The 19,283-nt window shown below is 36.1% G+C and overlaps 1 protein-coding gene and 1 long non-coding RNA gene across 5 annotated transcripts; one reads left to right on the top strand and one right to left on the bottom strand.

Moving 5' to 3' along the window:
- Nucleotides 1-440: 440 nt before the first annotated feature.
- On the top strand, nt 441-3,247 carry LOC113327714 (G-type lectin S-receptor-like serine/threonine-protein kinase LECRK4). The gene has a single exon (XM_026574855.1). The coding sequence runs from the start codon at nt 470-472 to the stop codon at nt 2,969-2,971; it is 2,502 nt and encodes an 833-aa protein (XP_026430640.1). The 5' UTR covers nt 441-469; the 3' UTR covers nt 2,972-3,247.
- A 12,496-nt stretch (nt 3,248-15,743) lies between these two features.
- Nucleotides 15,744-18,351, bottom strand: LOC113327671. Of its 4 annotated transcripts, XR_003349132.1 has the most exons (5): nt 18,184-18,351; nt 16,702-16,730; nt 16,546-16,609; nt 16,269-16,420; nt 15,744-15,890 (listed from the first exon to the last, which is right to left on the bottom strand). It is a non-coding gene; the product is annotated as an uncharacterized LOC113327671 (long non-coding RNA). The 4 variants fall into 4 exon arrangements; XR_003349131.1 differs by lacking the exon at nt 16,702-16,730 and having other exon boundaries at nt 18,184-18,349; XR_003349133.1 differs by lacking the exons at nt 16,702-16,730; nt 18,184-18,351 and adding an exon at nt 16,959-16,988.
- Between the last annotated feature and the right edge of the window lie 932 nt (nt 18,352-19,283).

The following is a 19,283-nucleotide window of genomic DNA, read 5'->3' as shown; positions in this document are numbered from 1 at the left end:
TTTTTAGGTAAAGCTTCTTCATATTTATAAAATAGAGCCTACCACTGCCCTATTTCTAGGGGTAACCATCGTAATCTATGTGGATCAGCTTGACTTCAATGACTTGTACATACTTATAATATTTTGAATTATCAAGTTAATATTTATGTACTTAAATTCGCTAAATATACCAAGCAACTGTTTCCTCTAATTATACCATACGCTTGCTCAAATGAGACCTTGACTAATGTGGTTATAATTTCGTACACAGCTTAAATCAGAACCCCCGTTGAAAGTTCAAGGCACTTCACTCGTCATGGGTTCATCTTCGTAGTAAGACATTAGACTATTCAACGAATTAGATTGTTTAGTTAGCAAATGCAACCCTACGTTTCGACGTTCTGGTGATATAAAAGTGAACCTCACTCTTCATCTTCCTGTAGAAATAAGATCCAACAAGACTTGAGAGGAATACTTAAAGAGACAGGTTATGGCTACTTCTGTTACTCGTCTTGTTCATTTTCCTTTTTTGTTTCTTTTTCTCATACTTCTACCAATAAATTCCAATGCTCAAACCTACAAAAATATAAGTTCCGGTTCCTCTCTAACTGCTGGTGATGCCGATACTTCATGGCCATCCCAGTCTGGTGACTTTGCGTTTGGCTTCCGTCAAATATTGCAAGACAATCAATTCCTACTTGCAATCTGGTTCAACAAAATTCCTGATAAAACCATTGTCTGGTTTGCAAATGATGCGGATGAGAATAATCGAGAGATACAAATCCGAAAGGGATCCAGGGTTGAGCTCACCACTGATGGTAAACTCATCCTCAACGACCCCCAGGGCAATGAATTATGGTCAGCCGGAAAAGCAGGTGGTGCTGATTATGCAGCCATGCTTGATAATGGGAATTTCGTTCTTGGAAGTAGGAGTTCTGCTGAACTTCTATGGGAGAGTTTTAAGGATCCTACAGATACAATCTTACCTACACAAGTATTGAAAGTGAATGGCAGTGTTTATTCGCGAGAAACTAAAGATAGTTACTCGAAGGGAAGGTTCAGACTTCGCATGCTTCCAGAAGGAAAACTGGTACTTAATGTTGCTGCCTATCCGAGTTCGAGTGAGTTTCAATATGATGAATATTACCCGAATAATAACGATGATAGTCAAAAGGAAGGTTACGAGGCTGTCTTCAACCAATCAGGTTACATCTATGTTAACCTAAGCGATGGAACCAAAAGGTTTCTCTCAACTGAGAATTTACTCCCGATCAGCGATGTATATTATAGGGCGACGCTCGACTTCGATGGAGTTTTCACTCAGTATTCTCACCCAAGGAGTAAAAATGGAGAGCAGGTTTGGTCCACAGTGTGGTCTATTCCTGATAACATATGTGTTGCAATTGGTGGTGTACGGGGGGCTGGTGCTTGCGGATATAATAGCTACTGTAGACTCACATCCGACAGAAGGCCGCACTGTAAATGCCCACCTAAGTTTTCATTTGTAGATCCAAATAACACATATGGAGGTTGTAGACCGGATTTCTTACAAGGATGTCAACTAGATGAATGGAAAACGAAAACGAATTCATTTGAGTTACAGACTTTAGATGCCGTAGATTGGCCTACTTCTGACTATGAGGAGTTGGGGAATTATGATATAGAAGAATGCAAAACTTCATGCCTCAGCGATTGCCTTTGTGATGTAGCCATTTTCAGAAACCGGACCTGTTGGAAGAAGAAGTTACCACTCTCAAATGGGAGAGAGAATGGAGATACTAGCATGGCAGTTCTTATAAAAGTAAGGAAGGCCAATTTGTCGGAACCGAATTGCTTCTTTCCTCAACCTCCGGACGAAATTAATGACCGATCGACACTATTACTGGTGGTGTCATTGCTTTTAGGAAGCTCAATACTTTTCAACTTCATATTTTTAGCAAGAGCGTTATATCTTAATTCTCTAGCCTTTCTGGTCTGCTTCTTCTCCACGGAAAAGAAACTGAGAGGAAAAGCACAAGATTCAAGTGTTTCAAGATCCAGTCTCCGATCATTTACTTATCAAGAACTTGAAGAAGCCACAAATGGGTTCAAGGATGAGTTAGGAAGGGGCGCTTTCGGCATCGTGTACAAAGGACTTATTGAAGAGATGGATTCAACAAGGTTCATAGCAGTGAAGAGGTTAGACAAGGTTCTTCAAGAAGGCGAAAAAGAATTTAAAACTGAAGTCAATTCAATAGGTCGGACACATCACAAGAATCTGGTACAACTGTTCGGGTTCTGCGAGGAGGGACAACAAAGACTCTTGGTGTATGAGTTCATGAGCAATAAAAGTTTAGCAGATCACCTCTTCGGAAACTCTAAGCCAGATTGGAAACAACGGGTCCAAATTGCACTTGGTATATCCAGAGGATTATTGTATTTGCACGAGGAGTGTAGCACCCAAATCATCCACTGTGACATAAAGCCTCAGAACATACTATTAGATGACAGTTTTACAGCGAAAATTTCAGACTTTGGATTGGCAAAGCTTTTGATGACTACCCAAAGTCGAATTTCTACGATTACAGGGATTAGAGGGACTAAAGGATATGTTGCACCAGAGTGGTTCAGGAACACACCAGTCTCGGCAAAAGTGGACGTTTACAGTTTCGGTGTAATGCTACTTGAGATCATATGTTGCAGGAAGGGAGTTTTTCGGGAGGAGGGAGAAGAAGATATGAAAGCCATTCTCACTGACTGGGCATACTATTGCTTCAGCCAAGGGAAACTAGAAGATTTGGTAGAGGATGATGAGGAAGTGATGAACGACATGAGGAGATTTGAGAGGCTAGTGATGGTAGCTATTTGGTGTATTCAAGATGAACCATCACTTCGACCATCGATGAAAAGAGTAATGCAGATGCTAGAAGGGGTGCTTGAAGTTCCCGTGCCCCCATGTCCTTATCAGTTTAACACCCATGATGAAAGCTATAGTGAACCAGACTACGTCTAATAAGCTAAGAAATATATTTATATATTGTTATTTGTGATGTTAGTAAAGTAGTTAATGTTTGAGATGTATAAATATGTACGAGTCCAACTGTGTTTAGAGTGTTGATTTTTTAATAAAACTAAAAAATATATTTCAATGTGAATTGTAGTTGTGGAAAATCCCACAACTACATCCGATGAGATGATAAGAACATTAAATCTATGTCATGGAGATAAACTTAAACTTTGTAAGTTGTTTTTGATAAGTTTTCAATGTGCAAAGTTTTGTTCTCTTTTTTATTATATGTATGTGTGTCAGAGTCCTTGATCGGATTTTTACTGACAAGAGTGTATCCAACTTTGAGGGATGAAGAACACTGTTTGATTATAACTGATTGCGTAGAACTTTGTATTACCGAACAATAGTATCAAAGATTACAACTTTGATGGGATTCAACACAATCAAAATGAGATTCTCCATCTAAAAAAGAGAGATGGCTGAAATTTCTATTGACTGAGAGTCAACAGCTGTGAGACAAATGAATTAGGTGCAACTTCAGAACATGCTTTACGGGCTTATAGTGTAATTAGCTTAGAAAACTGTCTTTAATTGTTTCACTTTCATCCTACAATCCTGACCTCAATTATTTGTTTACAGGTTTCTAGATTGGATTCTGGATGTTGAGGACTATGGGATATATTACACTACCTTTATCTCATGAATTAGGATTGTAATAATTAGAGATGGTTAAGGTAGAGGAATTAATCTTCACGGAGATGATTGCGACAATGAGATCATGGTTGGGAAGGTAATTTTATTTTCGTTTATATAATCTTAAAACACATGTACAAAATAGAGGAGGAAAAAGTTCATTTTAATTTCCTCGTGATATTTTGCTAAACTTTTCTGATCATGCCTACAATTTTTTCAAAGAGATCTTTAGGTGATATGTATACGTATCAAATCAGGCATTTTTCGCAAGTACTTTTAAGCAAATGTCTTTTTTTCTTCTAGGTTTGAGACAAAGTGCTAAATCATGTTTCAAGTCCTACGAGAACAGAATTTGATTCATAACAAGAAAATTATTGGAGTTTGTTCAGTCGAGACTACGTTAATGGTGGTAGTCCAGCCAGCCATACCAAGTAATTTGACGTCTCTTTCCTCAATTGTGCAGACGTGGGAATTCCAAAGGTGTGTTCATATACATAACCAAGTTCAATATTGATAAAGCAAAGCCCAGATGGGAATAGATGATTGAATGGAGGAAGGGATTTGATGCTGACACTGTTAGTGAGGTATGTATATACAAAAACAACAGATGCTAGATTAGAAATTCCTTTCAATGATCCTCATGATAATTTTAATTCGCAGGCAATTCTAATTCTTACTTTTGAATGTCAAACTAGAGTTTGTATGGCTATATTCAATATTTAATTCTCACCATTATGAGTGTGCTATGAATTAAAGTTAAAGAAGAAAGGATGTGTAATCCACGCTTCACTCTTGATCAGGGTTATATAAACTGCTCATTTTCTCAGAAGAGATTATAGAATTATAAATTTAGTGTCATGCTTGCCCTTCGTATTGGAAATTCTTTAGGATTATTTTGCTTGCTTACTCCCGTTGCTCATTACTTTAGAAAGGGTCATTGGTCTCGCTGCCCGATAAATTTGGTGTACCTTCTTTTTTGATATTATGATTTCCTGTGTGAAGGATGTCAACAGTTAAAAGACATATTTCCATTTCCCCCAGGAGAAATACTCTAAGATGAGAGGGTCAATGGAGGAGCATTCACGGGTACTGACGGTTTCCAGTTCTTATTCAATCTAATACCTGTAAGTTTCTAGGGGGCAAAAGGGATAATTTTTTCCCCATCAATTTCCAATTTTGGCGCAAGCATATCACTCTTTTATCTGGAATAACAAACCCGGGCACTCTTTAGTCTTCAATTATTTTAACTTATTGGTTGTTGTGTATTTATATGACTGTGGGTACGGCCGGTATGGAATCTCATATAATGATATTACCAGATTTATTTTTCTACAGTACTGTTTTCATTGAGTTCCCCATTATTTTTGATTCTTATTGTTAATTAAACAATATAATGACAACTACAAGTTCCGAGAAGACTGATGTAGGACCAAAAAAGTCACTCCTGGGTGAAAAACTCCATCTTTATATACTCTTAGGTTTAGAAAGTCTACCTCTGAACTGGGTTTTGTTTGTAATCCAACCAAAGTAGGATTAGACATTCTTGACAACGTTTTGGTTTTGCTGATTTAGTTCGTCAAGTGTATAAAACTACTTTTTGCACAACTTGGAATATCAACTCTCCGTGCTGATGGTAATCTGTTATTTCAATTTTAGAATGTCGTTAAAATTTTATGTTGGTTTAGTATCACTAGTACACAGAGACCCTAGCCTTTTGCCACGCCAAATTGGCGTGTCCATAGGGGTGTTGTCACGCCGCTTCGGTTTGGACTAGGCGTGACTTCTGCTTGCATGGTTTTAGGTAACATGGCGTGGTTTTAGGTAGCTTATAGCCACGCCTGCCATGCGTGTCTATTTCTGCATGAAATAGACATGCCAGAGCCATATAGGCGTTGCTATATAGGGTCCCAAAAACTTAAGTACTGGTACTCTATAGACACACGATTTATTGTTTTGGCGTGGCTATTTGGTTCACTATAGACACACAAATTTCTTTTGGCGTGGCTATTTGATTCACTATAGACACGCAAATTTCTTTTTGGCGTGGCTATTTGGTTCACTTTAGACACACAAATTGCTTGTTGGCGTGGCTATTTGGTTCACTTTAGACACGCAAATTGCTTTTGGCGTGGCTATTTGATTCACTATAGACACGCAAATTTCCTTTTGGCGTTCCTATTTGACTCACTTTAGACACGCAAATTGCTTTTTGGCGTAGCCATTGGTTATCCGATAGACACGTCATATAGATTTAATGTGGTTATATGTTATGTTTTAGCCACGCCAATTTCACTTACTTTCATCCACGTGGCTGCATTAGGAACCGTTGAATACCATCCACATGTAATGTTGTGAACCGTTCATTGGATATTCTATAGACACTCCCCATAGAGCGTGGCTATATATGATATTTAGCCACGCCAATTTCCAATTACCTTGGTCCACGTAGCCGTATTACAAATCGTTGGATCTCATTTAAGATGATGCAATATTGCCCGTTAAATTACATGCATCCTTCACCGTCCACATGTAATGTTATGAGCCGTTGATTGGATATCCTATAGACACGCCCCATATAACGTGGATATATGTGCTCTTTAGCCACGCCAATTTAAAATTACCTTGATCCACGTGGCTGTATTAGGAATCGTTGGATCTCATTTTAGATGATGCAATATTGACCGTTAAATTATATGCATCCTACGCCGTCCACATGTAACGTGGTGAGCCGTTCATTGAAGAACCTATAGACACGCCATAGAGCGTGGCTATATGTGATATTTTTCCACGACAATTTACAATTACCTTCATCCATGTGGATGTATTAGATACCACTGGATATCGTTTAAGATGATGCAATATTGACCGTTCAGATGTAACGTTGACCGTCCACATGTAATGTTGGGAGCCGTTCATCGGAGAACCTATAGACACGCCCTATAACTGTGGCTTTATATGATATTTAGTCACACCAATTTATATCTGCTTAATGTGTCTTTATGTTATGTTTAGCCACGCCAATTAATCTCGAAGCGTGTATATTACGCGTGTGACGCCTCTAAGCCGTTCAGATATGGCGCATCTAAACCATCCACCTGGCACTATTCAAATTCTCTTATATACTTTATAAATTGTGGTTAAATATGAAATTCATATATGCCAGAAATTCATATTATTATTAATAACACATTAAAAAATGTTGAGCTTTGGTATAACAGTTTGCAAAAAAATATATTAAAGAGCATTTATCCAAAAATCATCATTTTTTCTTCAACTTTTTGATGGTGGTGTCTCTCCATGCAATGGATCAGGTTGTGACATTCTCGACGCGCCAAACCTTGTCTTCCTCTGTTGCCCATCTGAAAGTTGGTATGCCTTCTGCACAGTTGGTGCATATAACCTTCTTTGCGCCTTTTTAGTCTTTTGAGAAAGATTTTCAGAGGCTTCATGCATGACTCCCCGAAGGTGGATTGACTGCTAGGTGCTCCTCATTCAGTTTATCACTGTCCAATTTCTTCTCAAAATCTAAAACTGGTTCTGGTTGCTTATGAGGTTTTCCATGTTGTGGAGTTTCCTGCAGCAAGAGATTAAATGTATTATATATATATATATATATATATATATATATTCTAAATCCAAGGAGAATTCGTCTGTCATATGAATTATTCGTCTGTCATATGAATTCTCAATAAGAGACAGAAAAAAGTCATTTTTCCAACAATGTGTTAAAGCCAACTTCACTGAAGGCCGCGCCATTTTTCACATCTAACACCCATAATAAAATCCGTAACCAAATATCAATTTTCTAATTTACACTGGCATTCATGTTCCATTAGGTGTTAATATATTTCTATCTCGTACTTATTATTTAATCAAACCGAATACACGATTGATTTACGTAAAACAATTTATATACTTGATTAACAACGCAAAAGAGCTAAGAAACTAACCTTGTCATCAGAGATGGAACAATTATCTTTCGGCCATGCCACAAAACCATCTTTAGCTTCCCCTAATAACTTAAACTCACCGCTTGGTTCCGTTAACACGAATGATGGATCTATGACCTCCAGAATATTGGCAGCATAATAGTGTTCAAGAAGCTCTTGTCGATGTATTTTCTGGTTAGGCACCTTAGGAAAAATACTTCCTCTAGCAACGACGTTTCCCCTAGATCCATTCCAAAAGTCGTATTTTGCTTTCTGCGGAGATACGACATATGAACATCATATAAAAAGAACATGCTAGGATTAGCAATATAGATTTATGAAGAAAAAAATAATAATAAAAAAATACTCCATTAGATGTCTTAGCCATAGGTTCTGCCATAGATGTGCACGACTTCTCTAGAGATATTGAAGGATTTGGTTGGAAATTACTGGTAGAGTTCTGCATAAGATTAGGAGACTGCTTCTTAGACCATGAATGCGAAGACACTGATGAATTGAATAGGTAACAAATATACAAGGTTCTCCAAAATATACCCTAGCATCCATGATTCATATAGTTGATATCATATTTCAGACATATGGTTTAAGATCATGTAACTGGTTTAAGAAAACAAACTTACTAATTTTAGTTTTAATCCATAGTATCCTCCTCGTCCTGTTCCGATATGGGAACTTGGATTGTGATATTTCCTATGTTCCCTTCTCCGAATTTTTCTTGTAGAGGAAATAAAAATAATTTCATTAGTATGCTGGGATAGACAATAAGAACGAAACACAAATTAGAAAAATCAATGTGTATTCCATACATTAAATATAGGCGATTCTAGTACATACTTAAGGTATTCGTCCCAGTCTTCTTGGTCCATTACCGTTTCGTACTTTCTGGGGAAAGTTTTTAGTTTGTCTGGTCTTTCCAGGAAGGGTTTTACATGATTATTGTATAATTTCCTTCTAAAGTCCCGCAGCTGAACAGCTAGACGCTTCATAACCTCTTGCTTAATTATATTCATGGGGCACCTCATAATGAAGATGCAATAACAACTAATTTATGTTCATCACAGACTCACAGTTTGACAACAAAAACGACGAATTGATAACCGCATATGCATACCAGAATTTCCTCCCACATATTTTGTTTTGTTGTTGCAGGGACTTCCTTCCAACATAAATGTTTTATGCCAACCATATCACGGTCCAAATATGATAGGTAACTAATGAATTCAATTCTATGGCCACCATCAGAATCTACCTCATCATCCCATTGGTCCTCCTCTGGGGGCACGTTTTAATCATCTTCTGCCATGAAAAAAGTTGTGTAGGTACGTGCATCTCAGTTAGGAATTTGAGCTTATTTTGGAAAATATTAGCTAAACCTAACAGGATAGGCTACATGTGTTACACCTCTTTTCTATTATATGAAAAGAAAACAAACATGAACTCATTGATGCATGTAACTTGAGGCTAAAACATCACTGCAACACACAAAATATCCTCATGAATATTGTGTTATCCATAAAGCGAAAGGTACCGGTTAAACGGTCTTATATAACTTTTTGTTACAAAAGCCAAGAGTACTAAAGCACCACATAATGATTATACATTTTTAGCTTGAAGATGATAGTCAAATTGTCCAACTAGCAACATGGTATCATTTAAAGTGGCAACTAAAAATGCAGACGTTATAGACTCACCAAGTAACAAAGACTCAAATGATTAAATCTTGAGAAGCCCTATATATATATATATGATTGACACAACATCGTCCATCAAAGTAGAGTTATATCTAAATCAAACCCAAACAATAACAAAAACCCGAGAAAACAATTAGCATCGTTAAGTTTTGTAAAGCCTAACTAACTAGTAAAGCCTAACTAAGTAACACGAAAGAAAGATCCTTACCTAAATCTTATAATAGTTCATGCATGTAACTTAAGCCTAAAATAGTATTGTTGTAACAAAATAAAATCACCTCTCATCGTCATTAACTTGTTCTTTGATACAGCCGAATAAAAACCCTAGTCATGCTTTAACTAGTAAACCTATAAGATCTAACATCTGATTCCATGAGATCGAACAAAAAATCTAACATCAGTTTAATATTCATTCGATAATGGGTTGTATAAATAATACCAACAACAAAGATCGAGTCTGAAAAGGTAGGTTCCTTGTAAAGATTAGAGATAGTAAAAATAGAATAAAAACCCTAATCATGCTTTAACTAGTAAACATATAAGAAGTAATAGAATAAAAACCCTAATCATGATTTAACTAGTAAACCTATAAGATCTAACATCTGATTCCATGAGATCGAATAAAAAATCTAACATCAATTTAATATTCGGTTGTAGAAATAATAACAACAACAAAGATCGAGTCTGAAGAGGTAGGTTCCTTGTAAAGATTAGAGATAGTAGCAGAATTATGATTTCAAAGAGAGAATGAATCTAGTAATAAAAACTGAAAAAGTAGATCGAACTCATCTTTCTTTTTCCTTTTGAAATCATCCCGCCCAGTAAAATTCATTTTCATCGCACGCCAAACAAAAGATTTTTGCTGTTTTTCTTTTTTTATTTCCAAATTTTTGATGTGTGACCAATATGGTTAGTTTCCTTTATTTTATGAGAGAATATATCGTAGACAGTTATGATAAAATTTTTTCCAAAAATTTTCGAAATTTAGTTTCCTATCTCTAACCAACTCGAGAAAAAGCCATAGAAAAAAATTACTTTCCTATTTCGAATAATATTTTCCTTAAAAATTTTAACCTGGGTTGTATCATGTATTATTCTTGGTTTAGGGAGGAAACGTATGAATTATTAGTGGCACCTATGTAGGAAACGTATTCTTCTAATCATACAGTATTTTTTTTAATAGGAATGAATAAATATATTGATAAGCAAGCTTACATATTGTTTTTATCCTGTTGAATCAGAAGATTGATCCATACAGACAGATTATTAAACCAACAAAAGAAAATTGTTTGAGTTCTTGCATACTTCTTTATAGAGTCTGCAATATGATTTGCATCCCTATAGGCATAAGTGCAAACCCAAGAATCAAAATAACTTAATATAACTAATGCATCGTGGATTAAATTATATGTTGTCCATTTAACTGTTGTAGCCTTCCCATTCACAGCTGCTATAACATTCTGACAATCTCCTTCCAAGTGAATTTTTCGCCATCCCTTACTGTGAGCCTATTGTACTGCTTCTAGGAGAGAATGTGCTTCAGCTTGCTCTGGATCAATGGCTAGAGATGCACCTCCTCGCAGTCCATGGTTGAGAATCTCTATAAATAAGTCCCCATCCTGATAATACAGTTTTATCAATATAAGAAGCATCAAAATTCAGATTGTATATATCATCTATAGGAGCCTTCCAGTTCTTATCAATTATTCTCAAAGCACTGTTGCTACTAGTTTGCATACTTTTCTCCCTTTTACAGTCCTCAATCTGCCAGACAATATTTTTATAATAATTTTACTGTTAAATGTCTTGTTTTCAAAAAATGTATCACATCTAGCCTTCCAGGTTAGCCACAAAATGAAACTGGCACTCTCATACAAACCAAAATCCTTGGGAATACCATTGTTTTCCTTTAGAAAGAAACCACTTATCCAATTTTGTAAGTCTAGACCCTAGAGGATAGTAGATAATATAGAGTCTACTGAATCCCATATATGTCTGACATGATGACAATCAAAGGACAAATGTTGAATAGTTTCAGGGTTACCACTACAAATAGCACATCTACTATCTTTATGTTTAGTGAACCTAGCAAGTCTATGTTTAGTAGTAATGCAACCATGTAGGAATTTCCATATAAAATACTGAATTCTGGGAGGTAGCTTATATCTCCAAAAGGATTTCCAGCAGATGTCTAAGTTGTTCTTAGTTGTCTTAGTAGATAAGTTTTCATTAAAGATGGCATTGTAAGCAGATTTTATAGTAAACATTCCATTGATGGAAGGCTCCCATCTCAGCTTATCTTTACCTGCAATATGAATTCTTATGTCAGTAATCCTTTTAACAGTATCTTCATCAAACAAAGCATTCAAAATATCAGAATTCCAAGACTTAGAGTCTTGGTCAATGAGATGATTCACATTTTTCATATTAAAAGAGCTAAAATGACTATCTGGAGGTCTGTGCATATTTGGAATCCAAGTGTCTTTCCAAATATACACAGAAGTACCATCACCTATCTCCCATATGTAGTGTTATGCCTTGCCAAATCCAAGACCCCTGTTTGTTCACAATATCAGTTAAAGGATTAACAACATGAAAATATTTTTCCTTCATAATAACAGCCCATGGTTCATCTGGATTGGTAATCAATCATACAGTAAGCTATTAAAGATAAATAAATTAAACCCATCCATTTTCATGTTAATCGTATCCAGAAAACATAAAAATTCAGCGTGAATCATTCATCACATAAATGTCAACCTATCTATCAGCGTAAAAAGCATGCATCTAGTGCAGTTTTTAAAAAATACGTAAACTAAAAGTTCACACATCAAAAACCCTGTTTAAAAAAGTAAAGAACTTGTTAGATGAGCATTTATCAAAAAATCATCAGTTTTTCTTCAAATTTTTTGATGGTGGTGTCTCTGCATGCAATGGATCAGGTTGTGACACTCTCGACGTGCCAAACCTTGTTTTCCTCTGGTGCGCAGCTTAAAGTTGCAATGCCTTCTGCACAGTCATATAACCTTCTCTGCGCCTTTTTAGTCTTCTGAGAAATCTTTTCAGAGGCTGCATGACTCCCCGAATGTGGATTGACTGCTAGGTGCACCTCATTCAGTTTTTCACTGTCCAATTTCTTCTCAGAATCTAAAACTGGTTCTGGTTGCTCATTGATGTGATTGTAGATTGTGGTAAATAGAGTATCGTTCAAAGTCGAACTTGTGAAAGATTTTTTTAGACTTAAGTTCAAAACTAAATAGAAAACTCATAGATATATGATAACAGTAATAAAAGAACACTGAGGCTTAAGATTCCACTATTTTTCCAAATTCAAAGTGATTAAACCCAATACTTATATTATGCAATTTTTCCGTTTAATTCGATTCTAAACTATTGCAACAAGTAGATTTCCAAAATAACAACTGTAAATCCAGAGCATAAAGCATCAATACCTAAGCTAAGCATGCTATATCAAAAGAAATCACAATCGCTTAACGAAAATCATTCAAACAATTATCATTCAAGGCAAAATAATCATATTAATATTTGCAATAAAAAAGATAAATAGAAAATACCACTCTTTATTGGAAAAATAGCTTCCTCTTCGCCTCAGCAATGGGGTTTAGCTCCTCATATTAATAACTTGCTCAAGATACATGATTACAGCTCAAAAGTTGATTAAAAGATGAAGAAGTACTAAAACAGGAAGTTTAAGACTTACAGAAAGTGTCACAGATAAACGATACAAAGAAACTGCTTCTGTCTCCGTTTTATAAGACCGTTCTTTCATTGTCGTTGATAATGTTGAGGAATGACTGACTTTAAGTGTCTGTTCTTCGTGTTCTTGAAGGTCTTCAATGGCGGCAGCAGCAGCAGAAGAGGTTCCTGGATGTTGATTGTTTACACTTTTCTGAGGCTCTAAACTTCTCCCTAGGGTTTCTCCCCCTTTCTATGACTCGCAGCAACCTCTTTTATACACAACAAGACCAACAAATCTTCACGAAACCTTTTGGTTTATCTCTTTTTTTCCTTTGGCAGCAAGTCACGATAATTTTCTGTGTGCGGATTCTGTTGATTCCGTACTCTTCCCAAACTCTTTATAGGATATAGTACAATCTATATGAAGATATATCTACACTTTAGTCACGCTGGGACTCCAAGTTCGACTTCAACAGGACCCGATATCACATCCTTCCCTGTTTAGCTCTCTTCCCCTTTCACGGCTTGTTCAGCCCAAGTTACTCGATCCAAACACATTCACGGACCCTGTTTAGCTCTAGGAAGCCCATCCCAAAAATTCCCAGTGATTGAATCACTATAAAACTCTTCAAAAATTCTAACCCTAACTGCTAGGCGAGAAAGCTTCTTTTCCCGCCAGAATTTCTAATTTGAAACGTGAAGAAGGTGACCTCCCCCTATCCAGTCTCGGTGTCCCTTTAGCACATGCCTAGAAATGGGTTACCCATTATTCAAAGCGAGAGTACGGATAGCAAATGTCCTCCCTGGTGCCTTTAACAACTTTTCGAGCCAATTTCGCCGGAAAATCTTATTTCTCCAAAAACACCTACAAAGAGATAAAATACCGAAATAAGTACAAAAATGGGTACTAACAATATACACAATAGAGATGAAAATAGGCACATAAATGCGTCTATCAAATACCCCCAAACTTATTAATTGCTAGTCCCGAGAATATCAAATAGAAAATAAAATCCTAACTCATTGTCGCAGGCATCGTCGATTGCATTTAGCGTACGCAATAAGCCTTTAAACCCCTAGGTGTCCCTAGTGGCCGAGTTATAGTCTCGGGAGGGATTACCATAGATATACCCACAAAACCTTTACTCCAGACCTTAGCTATCTACGCAGAACCTTGGAAGGCACTAAAGAATCTCCTTGGTTGGCATACCTATTGACTACAGGAAGAAGTACCCTGATGCGAAATTCCAATTGATGTACACGAGTTTGCACTCAAGCATACTAAAATTCATATAAAGTGACAGAGCTCTACTCAGATAGTTGCACTATGGACATCAATATCCGGAGTCAAAACTAATCACATGGATAGATCAAGAAGATGGATATAGAAAAACATAGATGGTTTTGATGTTTACTAAGTGAACGACGTTTCCCATATCGGTCTGACTAATATCAACACTGCTGGCATATACAAGGGAACCAGTGGTCGATAACCTAACTCTGGGTCAACAAAACTGGCATATACAAGGGTACCAGTGGTCGACTTTATTGAATTTATTCCTTTTGGTAAAATCACTAGTACAAATCTTCACATTGGCCACACTTAATCACCGTGGCCATAGGCTTTTGGTCATGGATTTTTTTCACTCTAAAAATGTGGCATCAGGTGCCGAGACAAAAAGGTATCCCTATGGATACATAAACTTTGAGTGGCTATAAAATATGATTTACCATGGCCATAGATCTAAAACCGTGTCTATATGGTACTCAATATTTTTTTTGTAGTTAAGCATTTTCACTATCACCATGGCCATAGGATCCTTATAGACACACAATTTAATTATATGTGGCTAAAGTTTACGTTAAAGTCACGTGAATTTTATTATAGCTGTGGCCTTTTTCATCAATTGGACACGCAAAATTCATTTTATCATGACCAATTTATGAGTTGCAGTCACACTAATTTTTCTTAACCATGGCCATCTCTATCATTTGGACACACGGAAAATAATTTAGCATGGCCAATACATGACTTGTAGTCACGTTTAATTTATGTGCCATGGCCATCTATATTTTTGGACACATGGTACACATTTTACATGGCCAATTAATAAGTTATGGCTACTAAGAATTTGTAGCACCGTGGCTAAAAAATTTCTAGAGACACATCAAGTGTTTTCAATGTAGCTATTATTCACCTTTTGGACACGGAAGATACCACAAACCATCACTAGTACGAAAAGGTCCTTTAGCCACGGTATATTACTGTGACCAAAGCTCAATGGTCATGGTATTTCATTTTTGGAAAACTGTGACCAAAGCCTGCGAGACCAAAAGTATGTTTATATGGTCTCATTAATTCACCGTGACCGAAATTTCTTTAGTCACGAGATTTTAAATGAAATCGTTTCCAAATTTGGTCAAATTGGTCACGGATTACAGCTGATACCGTGTCCAAGTTAGCTCACTGGTCTCGTTTTACATTTACCCCTTGACCAGTTTACACGCTGGTCAATCCTTTGATATATATCAAAAACGTAAATACACAAAGCAGTAGCTGACAATAAATATAACATCGATTCCAAATCGAACAACATATCTACAAAGTCACATTTTCCGGTTTCAAGTTACAGAGTACATAAATTTTCAGTGCAATTTAGGAGGGAGCTATTAGTTCCTCAATATTCGATAAATAAATTCGTACAACATACTGTTAAAATGGCCGACAAGAAACGGATGAAGATTTCTCTATAGAATGCTGAAAGTACTTGGAATAATAAGATATCCAAAAATTCTCGTTTGCCGTCAGAAACTTTTGGATTCAAGTTTGTTGTATTATCTTGGAGATGTGGAAGACATCAAAAGATGTAAACTCTTTACTTCTGCTACCTGAAATTTACAGTAGGTAGTATGTCATCAAGCTAGCGCAAAACTACAAGCAATCGCAATTAAAGATGGACTACATGTTGGAGAATACAAACATAACTTCATTATCAGTGAACTAACATTTGTGGCGGCCACTAAGAACCAACTTAGTAAAAAACAGAAAATTATTAAAATTGAACTTCGAATAATTAGAACAATATCATCAAGGAAACTGGCAGGTAATTGGATGAATGAACTACTAACTACGTAGTGTCATGGGGGGGGGGGGTATCTGTCCTATCATTAGCAATGAATCAATTGGTAATGCAATGTGAAAACCTAATAATATTCCGCAATGTAATAAATGTACTAATTTTATTATCAACTAAACAGAGAACGTACCAGATGCAATATTGAAAAAAGCATTGAGTAATGATGACTAAGAGTGATATTGTAGGTACTTCACAAGCATCTTGTAGATATCAGTTCCACTGCCAAGATGGGATAGTTGTCTTCGTCTTCTTCAGTTTTACCAGAACACCATGCTTCAATTCCTGATAGTCACAATTTACAAGATTAATAAAACTACACAATAACCGTAAGTAGTACATAAAATAGTAACAATAAGTCCGACGGAACTTGATAAGACTTCAATAAAGATTATGGAGAGATACATTACCTTTGGAAACTCTCATATTTTCTGAGAAATGATGTTCAATAGCTAGATCTGTCTCTTATTTGTCCTGTAAAAATTGAAGGAATTTTTATTTATGATTAAGCAAAATTATAGTATAGATCGACCAACTAGTTCTAAAATTTATAAGCAAAAACATACCCAGTGAGCTTCACATGCCTATGTTTCAACTGTATCAGAGTGATATAAGAAGAAATGGTAAATTAACATGTTAAAAATGTTCAAATAGCCGAAAAGTTAGGGAATTAACCATCCACAACAAAATCATGGAGAGTAACACCCACAATATCAAAAGAAAACATTCATAACCTAGAACTATTTTACCCAAGATATAAAAGCACTGAGAATATATTCCTTACAAGATTGTAATTCAGTAGAACGAAGTTTGAGAATTATACCTGTAAGAACACCAAAATCCAAGTTCCCTGTTAATAGAATTAAATCAAATTAGGTTTTGAATAAAAAATCAAGCTTAGGGTTCCCTTTCTAGTCGAAGAGAAACTTAAAAAAACAAACTATCATGTTACAAATCAAACTTAAAATAACCACCAAGCAGCTGACAGCCGCTGGTTGGAATATCGAAGCCCTGCGCAATTCTCAGTTGATAATGGGAGTTCGGTACTCCCACCAGCGGTACTTACAGATTCACTTGATGGCTAATCATATTGCAAAAATCTAATGTATCAAGAAAAACTGTATTACTTGTTATTGAAAGCTTAACAGACATGGCTACATATATAGCCTTACAAGAACTGAAAAATATGATCATATATAGCCTTATTGAAAGCTTAACATACATGGCTACATATGGATAACATGTCAATCCACATACCATTATGACAACAAATAAGGTTCAAACAAGAACCAAAAAACAAATAACTTAAGAGACAAACTAATCTCAGTATACTTGGTGTAATATTATTTAAACTACATCAACTTTACTTACATGGATACTAAATTTCTCATACATGTGCTAAAACTATCATGTTAAAAACAAGTCATTCTTAAAATTGAAAGGAATAAACTCAATTAAGCATCATAGAATTAATGACCACCAAGCAACTGAGCACCGCTGGTTGGGATACCGAAGCCCTGCGCATTTCTCAGTTGAGAATGAGCTAGGAGTTCGGTACTCCAACCAGCGGAAATTACAGATTCACTTGCTGGTATCAAAAACAAGCATCGTGTTAACAGGGTTAAGAAGAAAACAAAAATTTGGTAATTTATTCAAAAATCAAACTACTACATGTTAAGAATATTAACTTTAATTCAAAACTCACATATTGCATGTCAAGAATCAGGTCAGAAAACACAAACAGTCAGTAAACAAGATTGAAGAACAAGCATGAATCGGTTATGACTCGTCCGAGTCACAAAATTTTAAGATGGTTTCAGGAAAATATCATACTGTGACTGACGATTATACAACTTATTACAAAAGCGTATTTGCTATAACCAAACAAAACAAAATAAATCATATGAATCGGTTCAGAATATAAACCCTAACTCGGTTCCGAAAATAAAACCTTATCAGGAAAACACGAAGATAATGAAAAACAAATTCAAATCAGAAATCAAACCAATAGAAGATGAAATATACATCTTTACAGGTGAGATTTATACCTGAATTTGAGTTAAGATGTAAATCGGCGTAGTTGAAGCTAGGGTTTGGTATCGGAGATTGAGGTGAAGTTGGGTTCCTTGAGATATCGATCGGAGTTTGAGATGAAGTTAGGGTTAGAGGTGAAGTTGGATTCGAGATGAAGTTAGGGTTTGAGGTAAAGTTGCGGAGAAAATCGTCTCAGAGACAGAGAGAAAAAAAACGAGACAGAGAGAGTGAAAAAAATGAGAGAAATGAGAGGAAATTTTTGGTCTATGGTCAAAAATCTTCTCATTAGGGGGTTGTTTGGCTGGGAAACCAATTTTTTTTCAAAATTTAGAAGGATGTTCCCAAATTTAGGCGGGCAGTCTGAGTGGGAAACACACAATCCGCATGATATTGTTTATAGGCGTTAGATTAAAATTTGGATAATCCCATTGGTTTTAAACAAAGCATACAGATTTAGAAGAAAACACAAAATTTAGTAAACCAAATAAGGCTTCCCACTATTAGATTGACTTGTGATTTGATTTTCTTAAATTTGGCTCGTTGGATTACAAACAATTACAATAAAACCATTATAGGCATAAACTCTAAATTCTTGTGGCTTCGGCTTCAAACCTGACTACGAACTATGAATCGTAAACGTCTAAAATGGGTTTTGACTTTCAATTTAGCAGGCGTGGACTACTATGAGACTAAAACTTCGCAAGAACGAAGGATCTTTAGCATTTTCCGGGTATTATTATATTGGAGTATTCCCATAAACCCTAAACACACGAATTCGTCAACTTCGAAAAATAACTGGTTCCGAAATCGAAACCTGCCCGGGAGAGGACTACTATGAGACTGAAACTTCTCAAGATGGATCTTTAACAGTTTCCGGGTAAGATTCCATGAGAATATTCTCATAAACCCTAAACACACATGAATTCGTAAACTTCGAGAATGAAACTGGCTCTGAGATTGAAACCTGGACAGGAGAGAACTACTATGAGTCTGAAACTTCGCTAGAACGATGGATCTTTAGCAGTTTCCGTGTGGATTCCATGAAAAAATTCTCATAAATCCTAAATACACACGAATTCGTAAACTTCGAGAAGTGAAACTGGCTCCGAGATCG

This window comes from Papaver somniferum, unplaced genomic scaffold (genome assembly GCF_003573695.1).
Source record: "Papaver somniferum cultivar HN1 unplaced genomic scaffold, ASM357369v1 unplaced-scaffold_107, whole genome shotgun sequence".
In the NCBI taxonomy this organism is placed as follows: Eukaryota; Viridiplantae; Streptophyta; class Magnoliopsida; order Ranunculales; family Papaveraceae; genus Papaver; species Papaver somniferum.
The sequence above is the reverse complement of the archived record's forward strand: the minus strand, read 5'-3'. Positions and strand labels throughout refer to the sequence as shown.

What these genes read in the sequence shown, in the direction of transcription:
- LOC113327714 (XM_026574855.1), top strand. Translation starts at nt 470, where the DNA reads ATGGCTACTTCTGTTACTCGTCTTGTTCATTTTCCTTTTTTGTTTCTT.